An 11451-nucleotide genomic window follows, 5' to 3' on the forward strand; every position below is an offset into this window, starting at 1 on the left:
TTATTTCCTGGTTATGGCTCATATTTTCCTACTCATTTTTTAAATTTTATGACAAGCTTCGTGAATATTACTTTTGTGAGATTCTAGATTTGTCTGTTTTTAAGTAGTGTTTCTTCCCCTTTTTGTTAGGCTGTCAGCTGTCACTGCTTTTAGCTGTCAGAATACCTGCTTCAGGCTGCTTTATTCTCTACTTTTCCTATTTTGTTGTTTTTCTAACCTGCAGTTAGCTAGGAAATCATTCAATCTAGCTTGTTAGCATTATATGTAAAGTACAAATAAGCAGATTTTGAGTGGGTCTCTAAAGACTCCTGAATCAAGCACATGAACTTTAATGTACATGCTTTAGTGTAGTTTAGGTATTTAAAGATTCTTATTCATTCTTGGTAATTGGTATTGGATGCATGAAATATAATTTTGTGTTGAAACCATACCCTGAATAGAAGCAACAGCTCTCATAAGGGCTCCTAACTTCTGGTTGATGCCATCTTAAATTATTTGTGTATTTTTTGATTATCTGCTCTTAGGTGTTAGAAGAAACGTCTGTTGGTATTTGTGATGTTCTGGCAGCCTCCATTAGTGTGACTTCCCCCCTAGGATTTTTTAACATGTCTGATATTTTCTCTGGCTCCTCACCTTAAGTCTAATGACTACTTTTTAAAACTTGGTTTGTAAATGCCACATAAAAAAAAGAAGAAGAACTGTTGTGTAGATCAAATTGTTACTGAATTACTAATCAGAAGGAAGCTAAAATGTACATGACTGAAGGATTTCCAAGGTGCATCTGTGAGATCTGATCTCTTATTTCCCTTCATTCAGGAAAGTTCAGAATGAAATTAATGTAGTATCTTATTGGAAAGGCTACCTTTAATTGTATTTGTCTCACTGGGGCATGTGGGGGTTGAATAAAAGTTATAAGTCTCGTATTTAAGATCCTTCTCCCCCATTTCCACTCCTGGAATGAGCTTTTCCGAGGTTAAACCTAAACTTAGCCAAGTAAACGTCGAACTCCTAGGAAGACATTTTGGCACTTGTTTTGTTTTTCTGTACTTGTGTTCTTGACCTAAATCAGCAAATCTTCCTCCTTTCCAACTCTCTCAGAAGTCATTCTCCAAGCCTGTCACATACCTTAGAGAGTTCTGGAGTAGTCTTGGTTTTTAATTATAAGAATCATGGGAAAAGAAGACTTTAGTTTCTTGCTTTCAGAGCTAGACCTTGTAGAGAACAGCCTATGAAATAGAATCAATTTTGCTACTTTAGGATATAAGGAAACCCTCTATAGAGAAAGGTTCATGTTTTGACAGAAAAATAGAAGCTCAGCCTAGAGACTTCCGGCAGTTTCAGATACAGGTCTTCCTGGGTGTATACTATTGTGTAAGGGGCAGAGACTTCACACATCTCTCAAAGGTGGCATTGTATAATAGCCTCCCTATTACCAGGCTAGGAGGTCTATGTCTAACTATTGATTCTTGAGTAGCTAAGAATGGTACCAGAGTGGCGTCAGTCCTGATGGGGCTGACGGGAGACCAACAACGTAGACGTTTCCTGTGATTAGGCACTGGGCTACATGAAAGCATAATAAGATTTTCTGTCCTGTGAGTAAAGTGCTCTTAAACTTGGCACCAGTGGGAGCAGAATTGCAGTTTGTCAGCCCTGGAATTTGAAGCCTTGCACAGTAGAAAAAGGGTTTCTCAAAAACGCATCGACACAGACAATAGTTTAGTGGTTTACCAGAGGGTAAAGGGGGAGGGGGTGGTAGAAGGGAGTAAAGGGAATCAAATATATGGTGATGGAAGAAGAACTGACTCTGGGTGGTGAACACACAATGTAACATATAGATGATGTATTATAGAACTGTACACCTGAAACCTATGTAACTTTACTAACAATTGTCACCCCAATAAACTTTAATTAAAAAAAAAAAGGAAAAGGGTTTCTGATTCTCTGGCCTCTGTACCACCCATTGTCTCTTAAACCCACAGGGAGAATTCCCAGGGGGGCAGATTCTGCTTTGGAGGGTGCAGGGGCTGGACTAGGCTGATGCCCACCCCGTCATAGACAGATCAGATCAATAATTCCTAGTGTTTGTGGTAGTCATAGTAGAGCTCTGGCTTCCCTTTAAGATGTTTGCTGATCCCCACAACAGCCTGTGGCCTACAAGGCACGGACTATAATTCCGTTTTATAGCTGAGAGTACGAAGACCCTGCAGAGGCAGTGACCAGCTCCAGGCTCTGGCCGTTTAAATTGTAATGCACTGACTTAAACCACCTCTCCTGACTTAGGTTGATGTTCTTTCTGTTACATCATCTGAAAACTCATGGGTGATAATTTTGAGGAAGAGTTTTCATTTTGGGATGGAATAAAGTAGAAATTGTCATAGTCTTGGTAGGTATTCAAAAGAACTGGTCTCATGAATCTTGACAGCCAGGATTCTAACCTTTATTGGAATCTGGAACACCAGGGGATCTTAGTAAATACTGACGCTTGATTTCCTCCCCTAGAGAGTTCCTCCCATGATTTAATTGGTATGGGATCCACCCTCAGCATTGGATTTTTAAAAACTTCCGGGTGGTTCTAACATGCAGCCATGCTTTAGAACTAATCTGCGGCAGGTTTGTCTTCACCTAGGCTGTATCTCCTTTCTGGCTGGATTTCCCTTCTACCCACTGACGGAAGAGGGTGGGAATTTTCTGTGTTTATTAAGACCTAGACCAGGATCAGATAAAAAAAAAATGAACTGGGGAGAAGACTCAATTAAAACTGAGTTTTTCCAGAGTTAAGAGCATATACTGTTAACATGATCAAAAGAAGCCATGACTTTATTAAAACTGTAAGAAAAAATATTGACAACACCCACTATCTGTTGAGCCTCAGTTTTACACTGAAGGCCATCCGAGCTGAAGGAACTGCGAAGATAAATCTCTGGCTTTAAGAAATTTTGTAGTGTAACATTGTCGTGTGTCTGAATCACTCCCCACCCCACACAGATGTATAGACGGAGGGAAACATCGGTCAGCCGCATAAATATTTGCCATTCCACCTAAATCTTTTTGGGGGAAGCAGGTGGGACGTAAACTTCTGAAATGAAAAGAGTTGCTTGCCCAGAAGTAGATTTCCCAGAAGGCCGTGGCCCTCCCCCCGGTGGCTGCCTCTGCCACTTTCCAGAGCAGACTTTTCATATTGCTGCTTGGGCCTTAACAGATGCTCAGGAAAAAGGAGATAGTGAAGAAGTGGAAGAGCCAAACCCAGTCCCAGGTGTTCAAACCCATGGCAGCAATGTCTGCAATTTCATATCATCTGCTTTGCCAGATGCTGGATATGACTTAACCTGAGAATTGCTGTCCTGGGTTGATCAGATCAAATCTCTCCAGGCCACTTCCAGTGCAAGCCGCAGGAGGTGAGAACTCACGATAGGTTAATGTGAGTGTCCTCCCCACAGCTTAGTGATGGTCGCCTCGAGAGCTGTCTTCAGGCCAGAAACCTTTGAATTCTCAACCGGTGCCAAGTTGCCATCTTTCTTCAATCTGTCCCAACTATTTCTAGCAAATTCTCTGGCTGATGTGGCATATAGAACAAGTCCGATTTATCCCGAACTTATATTTCATTCCAGCTTCAAAGCATAGTGAGCATTAATGGAGAGTCAGACTTCAGAGAAGAAATTTCCTTCTGTTGTTAAATCTTATATTGAAGCGTGCTTACTCAGAGGCCTCTGGCTGCAGAAAGCAGCGACGAGGCTGGAGCTTGGCAGATGGCTGTAGCTGCGGCTTCCTGGAGGCCTGTGTGGGGAGACGATTGTTTGTATATTGGTTTTCATTTATGTATTGGTCTTATTTTCATCTTCCTGAGGTACCCAGATGCTATGGTGATAGATTGGTTGGAAATGACTCATTTGTCAGGGTTCCGTGGGGGACGTGGGTTTCCTTCCCGTGTGCAGTGGAATCTAAAATGTTTAATTAGATTCTGAGGCATTTCTGCAAGGGTCCATCTCTGCCAGTTCTCCTAGGCGGATGCCTGTCCTTAGGCTGGAGACGGTCTCGGGCTTTTCTGGACCTGACCTCCTCTCCCCTCATTTTGTCTTGCACCCTCAGTCCTACCTCCTTTTAGCTCCTGCTCCCGCCCCCCCACCCCCATCATTTTTGTTCTAGGAACTGCCTTCATGTGACTGCCAGAATTTGCAGAGCTGATTCACGTTGGAAATCTAGTTATCAAACAGGTCCAAACCGGACTTTATGAAATAATGTAGTTGAACTGATATGCAGTGAGAGGAATATTAACAACCTGCTGCTTATCTGTTTCGTTCCATTTCAACTTGTCCTGAGAACTTACCTTGTTCTTAGTGCTTGCCAGGCAATGCCCTCGATGCTGAGGATGCAAAGATAAGGCTTTTGCCCGCAACAGGGACAGCATCCAGTCGGGGTGCCATAGGCGTGTACACAGTTGTAACACCATGGAGGTGCCAAATAAACGAGTGAACAAAGGGCTGGGGAAGTCATGTCAACTTGGTGTGAGCTTGGGGGAAAGGATGGCATTTCCAGCCAATGTGCAGAAAAGCAAGGAGCACCGTGTGCTGGGTCTGAGGAGGTGTCCTAGGTGTGGGTGTGGGAGCCGAGTATGGAATGACCAAGTATTGTACCCGGGGGAGATGGGGACGTTAGGAAGGGAGGACAGTGAGAAATCTGGGAAGGGAGAGAAAAGTTGAATTCTAGACATGATAAAAACGATAAGCTTGTGAAATCTAGGTGGTTGGAAATATGGGCTTGGTACTGGTTGGGGCGATGGCACACGAGATGCAGATTTAGAAGTCATCACATGGTGTTCCAGGGGTTGAGGTCTTGAGCACAAAGCCATTTGAAGAACACCTGGACTGAAAGGCACAGGGGTCAGAGCAGTGTTTTAAAGAAACAGAGATTTGGGGGGAAGGTAGAGTCAGGCGGCAGAGGGACCGAGAGAACGGTATCCACGCTCCTTGTTCCTTTTGCCTACTGGTTCTTCCGCACCTGCTTGCCCATGGAGCCTGGTGCGCAGCTCTCAGGCAGGCTTGCAGCCCAGTGCCTCTCCTCAGGGGCCCGCCCTTAATCTCCTCTCCTCCTCACCCCCTTCCAGCTGCAGAGGACTGACTTCACCGGCCACAGACCCCCCAGCTTTCCTTCCTTGCTGGCATCAGGGATTAGAGAGTCTGTTTTTCCCCTTTGTCTCCTGATGGCACATCAGGACCGACCTTTGGACCTCTGCTAAGAGCTGTGGGCTCTGAGCTGTCTGCTTTTGGACTTCTGACCGAGAGCCCAGCAGCCAGCAGCCTATGCAGTGTGTGACTCTTCTCCTGGCCTGATGCTGAGTGAGCCCAGCCTTGTAGCTTATGCCTTGTCCCAAAAGAACACGCAGAGCCCTTCCTCCACCTCCTTTCTGTAAATGGGATGCGTGCGTCTCCGGCCCGGCCACTCACTAAAGATTCACCGGCCAGCTCCTTCATCCGTGAAAGAGGAGGCCACGTGTGGTGGGAGAAGGCACAGTTTAATCTTCACTGCTGTTAAGGAAAGGAAGAGATTGTGGGGTGGTGAAGATGCATTTTGTCTTTTCCCAGTGACCACAGCAAACCGTGGCCAAATAGACACCACCACGTTCTTCTCGGCTTGCGGCCGGAATCCTCCACTCCCATGGGAGTATTCTGTTGAAACCAAGCCTCCGACCCCTGAAGGGAGGGTCATTTGGCAGAGTCCCTGCTGAAACCGCCACCTAAGGAATGTCTAAGTGGCATTCTCACCTGGCCAAAATTTCTGAGCCCTGACCAGCGCTGCAAAAACCGCTCTGTTTCCTGGCCCCAGCCTGGGATCGAAAACAGGCTCCTCAGCTGAGCTGCATGTCTAGAAGAAGCCCTGAAAGATCTGGTGCCAAAGTAGCCCCTGTCTTGTGGGAACCAGGGAGTCTTGGCTGTCTCTGTCCAGATCGTTCTGTTTCTGTAGTGGTTTGAGCATCCTGAAGTCTGAATATTGAAAGTCCGCTCAGGCCTCTGGGGTAACAGGTAAGATGCAGCCATTGTAGTCAGTTCCAGTTTATCATCGCAGAACTGAAAAGTGCATGGCGTCTTTCTTCCCTGTGGTCACTGTTTTCAACAACAGCCTGTGTTGAATGGCTCAACCTCCTCAGAGAGATGCTGAAAGCTAAAATAAGTCCCTGTTCCTTCGTCCGTGCTCGTCCTCACAGGGTTTATAGATGTTGGCAGAAGACCTTGAACAGTCCCACCAGCTACATTGAAAAGTGTACAGCTTCCTGACTCTGTACTTGCCTACTGTGCTATGCTGCCCCCCTCTGGGCCAGGACCTTCTGTCCTGAGCCAGCCCTGGGGCCAGCACCCCCTCTCCAGCCCTGGAGCCCCCAAGACTTCAAAATCTCACATGAGCTAAGGCTGCAGAGACTGCTGTGTGACATGGTGACTTAAAAAATGTGTGGGTAAAATACACGTAACATGAAATTTATCATTTTAACCTCTGAAAAGTGTACAATGCAGTAACATTAAGTACATTCATGATGTTAAGTGACCATCACCACTGTCTAGCTCCAGAACTCTTCATCACTCCGAATGGAAACCCTGTGCCCACTGAACAGCCGCTCCCCATCCCCAACCTCCTCAGCCCCTGGTAACCACTCATCTGCTTCTGTCTCTGTGGATTTTTCTAACCTGGATATTTTACATACATGGAATCATACAATGTGTGGCCTTATGACATTTTTCAGGGTTCATCCATGTTGTAGTATGTGTCAGTTTCATTTCTTCTTATGCCTGAATAATATTCTATTGTATGAATATACCACATTTTCTTAATCCATTCACCCTGTTGATGAACATTTGGGATATTTCTACTTTTTGGCTATTATGAGGAATGCTGCTGTGAGCATTCGTGTATGCTTTTTGGGGTAGACATATGTTTTCAGTCCTTTGGGTACGTACCGAGGAGTGGAATTGCTGGGTCACATGGTAATTCTATGTTTAACTTATTGAGGAACCGCCAGACTTCCACAACGGCTGCACTGTCTGATATTCTCATCAGTTTGAGAGGTGGTGGTGACTTTTGGAGCCAAGTGTGCCAGCCACGCTGGCATAAACCAAAATAGTTATCTGGGATGAGTCTCAGTGTAGGGTAGCTGGGCCCAGTGGCATCAGGAATGAGCAGGGAGGGGCCTGGGGAACTCCGATGAGTTCACAAGGCAGCTGGGCAGTCCAGGGCCCAGCCCTCAGGGGTGGCTGAGCCTGTCCACTGTGGCGGGAGTGTGATGGGAAGTGTAGGGGCCGGGGACCTGAGTAGTGGAAGGGCCACATGGTGAGCTTGGGAGGGCTGACCCAGGTAGTGTGTGCGTGGGGTGAGGTGTTAGACCCCCAGCCTGGGATGGTGGCACAGTGTGGCCTCACCCAGGGAAGACTGGTTACCAGGAGGAGGAGGCCGTCCAAGCCCTGCCCACAGATTAGGCTGATGGGGGCAGAGGGAAGGAGTGCTGATGGGGGATGGGCATACTTCCCTGGGCTCCAGTATGGAGGTGCCACATCTTATCCCGAAGCGACACACGCCTCTCCTGAGGCCCAGGCAACTGATTGCCCCATGCCTGGGGTTAGGTTCCAAATTAAGCATGTGAGGTGAAATCGCGTGTGGTCAAAACTCTGCTTGAAAATCTCTCATTGCTAGGATCCAGGTCCTTGGAAGCTCAAAAGCCAAAAGTTCGCTTCTTGTGTTTGCTTTTCAGTGGTGGCTTCTCTTTCCCTGGAGCAGTAGAGGCCAAGGTCTAGCTGGAGTGAGGAAAGGGGAATGGGGAGAAGAAAGAGATTGGGTGGCAGATAGGGAGAGTTGAGTATGTGTGAATTAAATGCATACATGATGTCACCCCTCAGGCCTCTGCCTGCTGGACTGGCTGGCTTGGGACCTCGCAGGTTTGGGGCTGGAGAGAGAGAACAAGAAAGGCCAACATCAGAGGCTGTGGGGCTGGGGCAGCTGCTCCAAGGCTGTCCTTGCATCCCTTGCTGTAGGAGCTCTGAGGAGACCTGAAGTCAGCCCACCATAAACCCACAGCAGGGTTGAGGTGGACCCCTTCCCTTCCCTGTACCCGCTCTGGGAGCCCAACCTACCTCTTAGCCGAGGCCTTCTTTGGGATACGTGGGCCAAGTCAGTGCCGTCTTATAAACAGTGTTGTAGTTTAACAGTATTACAGTTTAGTAGTGATGCTTGTACACTCACTGCCTCCCCGGAGCACCTGGTAATCAGGAAGTATATTCCCAGTTTACAGGTTGAGGCTTAGAAAAAGAGTAGCTTTCAAAGTTCCGTGGTTAGGAAGAGACAGAACTAGGACACACACCTGAGACTTCTGGCTCTAGATTCCGCATTCTTTGTATTGTGTTCCACTTCTTGGGGAAGCTAGCTGATATTGGTGCAGATCTTTTCCTACATTCTCTCTGTTAGAACAGATGATAGTCTTGGGGTCATGAGGTGCTAAGAACCTGGGGATGGACCAGGGTCATGCTTGATTCTTATGCAGGTAGCTTTCTCTCTCCCCAGCCTCTGGTCAAAGGAGAGATGTGTCTTTTTTCTCTGGCTCTGCCAAGGCCATCTTGGCCCCCTGCTATGTCCCCATCTGTCTATGCGCCTTTCTGGGCAGCGGCCTCCCAAAGAGACAACCCTCATCTGAAGTTGGCTGAGATTTTTGGGTCGAGCCTCGGTTCTGATGAGGCCAAGTTAGCATCTCCTGCTGCAGCCCCAAGCTTTCAGCAAATGGTAAACTCTACTTGAGGGCAACATTCAATTATGGAAATCTATTTCTCTTGCCACATTAAAAAAAAAACCCTCCTAATGTGCCTTTGTGCACACACAAATTTAGTGACACATCGTTAAATGTGTATGCGGTTGCCATGGAAATGTCTCTCTCCTAACATGGCATCCAAAAGCAAAGAGAAGGGAAGTTTTCTTTGTAAAGAGAAGCAGAGCAGAACTTGGCTAATTGTCGTCACACTAATCCCCAAACTGTCATTCTTCCCTGACTACCTGTCTCCTACTTCCTGTCAACTGGTGGAAGCCAACCAGCCTGCTGCACATTTCCTTGGGAATTTCACAAGCGTTCTTCTTAATGTTATGCCAGGCATGTGTCAGGAAGGACCCCAGGACTCTTGATTAGAGTTTTGGCCCAGCTCAGAAAGTGCACCTTCCTGGACCGTCTCGCACTTGCCGCTCGTAAGCACTGGAGTCTCAGAAGAACCCTTGGCAGCAGCAGCTTTGCAGAACAGGCAGGCTGAGCAGGTCTTCTGAAGATGCTTTGTGTTTTCCACCAGACACTCTGAGCTTCAGTGTTTTGTCTTTGAGACAAAGGAATGATGTGCTGGCATACACAGCCTGCTCATAATAAGGCACTTTTTGAACGTCAGAAATCCCAAGTGTCTTTCTTGTGGCGCTATGAGCCCACAGTGTGGGGAAGATGGAGAAGGACTTCAGAGGCCTCAGTCTGACTGAATGCCTTCTCCTCTCTTGGGCCCATCGTCACCCTGTTTTCACCTCTGTCCTATTGTCTTCCTTGACGGAGCCTCTCTATGGACAAAAAAGGCCTTGTATTTCTGGATTTTACCAGCAACTTCTGGGGGGTCGTCGGTCCATATTGGCTGACCCTTTGCCTAGGTTGTCGGGCCATACCAGCTTCTCGTCTTAGGGCTTGGTAGCTGTTCCTAATAGCTCTGAAGTTCAAGCTGATGGATCTTTTTGCTACTGTTGTTCACCAAGGGCGAGAACTGGGGCAGAAACCTTAGCATCTTGCCCTGAATACCTACCTGCCCTAGGAACCTGTCATGTCTATTCTCAGCTGCCCTGCATTTCTCTAAGGGCCCCTTTGCCCTGTAAGACTCTGCTGTCATTTCACAGTTAAGAGATGGTTTCAGGGCTTCTGAGGCCAGTTCGCCCACATGTGTTTCTGTTCCTGGCATCCAACACGCATGTGGCTTCTACGATGGATGGTCCCAGGATGGTGGACTCCCTACCTCTCGAGGAGACTTCTTGGTTCCTGGGATCGTGAGAGCCTGCCTGCTGCTCTCGCCCACCCAGCTGCCCTGCATCTGATGGAAACATTTGGTCCCTGTCCAGTGTCACCGGATGAGCTCCAGAGGCTAAGTGTATTCTAGCCTTGTTGCTTTTGATGCTTTTAAAACTCGAGGATGCTCCAACTTGTCTGTGGCTGTACTGGCTCCTAAAAGACCTTTGGCCGTTGGCCATGCCGAGTTGCCAAAGTGGTGGGAAAGGGCTCTGGCCTCTCAAAGCAGAGGGCGTGGATGCTCGCAGCCCCCATGTACACAGATCTGCGTCCCCGACGGGGTCCTGTGGGTCTGCACGTACCATGGGCATGAGGTGGGTCTCTTCTACTGTAAGACAGATCGTTCTTCTTCCTTTTGTAAATCAGGCCCTCAGCATTCTTTCTTATTCAGCATTTATTTCGTCTGCCCTCAAGGAATGAATGAGGAGGCATCTGGCTCATTGCTGGGCTGTGACCTTGTTGGATGAGTGTATGTTTGACTGAGAGCTAAGGGGATCCAACTAGCATCTGTGCGGGAGTTTGGAGCCTTTTGTTTCCAAATCGGTGCCCCGTGCTCGCCATGCTGAGGCCTTCAGGAAACCCATCAGCCTCTGCGGGCAGCCAGTGCTCCAGGCTACTCCAGTGTAGCTGTTACTTCTGAGGCCATTCTGGGCTTATTTTCAGGCCTGTGTTGGGAGCTCATGACCTGTCCCCAGAGAGACCAGCTCAGACATCACCCACTTAACTCCGTGTTCTCTCTATGGCATAACCAAGTCTCCCTTCCAGCAAGGAACAGGGGCTTTTTTGTTTGTTTGTTTTGTTTTGTTTTTTTTGTAGAGGGCAGTGTCACTGGCCCTCACATGTGGGATCCGAACCAGGGCCCTCTGGCGTCCCAAGCCAGTTCCTAACCAACCTGCCACTCGGCCGGCCCGGAACAGGGGCTTTTAACAATAGAAAACTCTATTTGGGGCAACATAGAAGTTATCTCTGTGTTCAGAATGCTCTTTCTGCCATTTTAGACTCTGAGAACCCTACCACACTTGGCTGTCCCTTTTTGCTCTTGACTTGTGCAAGTAAATATCAATTCAGTCCTAAGAGAAGAAAAATAAAGATTTGGTTGTTTCCCCAATGCACCAACCCTGTAATTCTCACCTGGAAAATCTGGCTCTCCAATTTCAAATCAGTTTTCATGGCAAAGGCTAAAGGGAGGCTTTATTGCTCTTATCTGAGCTTATTTTTAAACTTTTTCCCCCCACTTGTTCGTTCAGTAAATAAGAACCCCCTGAAGGAGAACTGGAGGGGTTGGCTTAGGAGAAAGAGAGTCCGTGGACCACAGGAAGAGTTGCTGGAGGTGGGGGAGTCAGCTTGGTTCTGGGGAGAGTCTCACCTGCTGGCCACTCAGAATGGAGTCCATTGACTAA

At 47.5% G+C, this 11451-nt stretch overlaps 1 protein-coding gene across 1 annotated transcript in view; it reads left to right on the forward strand.

Annotated features, from left to right (window-relative positions):
• Nucleotides 1–5233, forward strand: part of LOC109386706 (mannosyl-oligosaccharide 1,2-alpha-mannosidase IC-like) — a 17820-nt gene extending 12587 nt beyond the window's left edge. Inside the window, exon 2 of the mRNA XM_019650113.1 lies at nucleotides 5102–5233. Coding sequence (XP_019505658.1) covers nucleotides 5102–5233 — 132 coding nt within the window. The remainder of the gene's footprint in view (nucleotides 1–5101) is intronic.
• The last annotated feature ends 6218 nt before the right edge of the window (nucleotides 5234–11451 follow it).

This window comes from Hipposideros armiger, unplaced genomic scaffold (genome assembly GCF_001890085.2).
Source record: "Hipposideros armiger isolate ML-2016 unplaced genomic scaffold, ASM189008v1 scaffold_138, whole genome shotgun sequence".
NCBI classification, from domain to species: domain Eukaryota; kingdom Metazoa; phylum Chordata; class Mammalia; order Chiroptera; family Hipposideridae; genus Hipposideros; species Hipposideros armiger.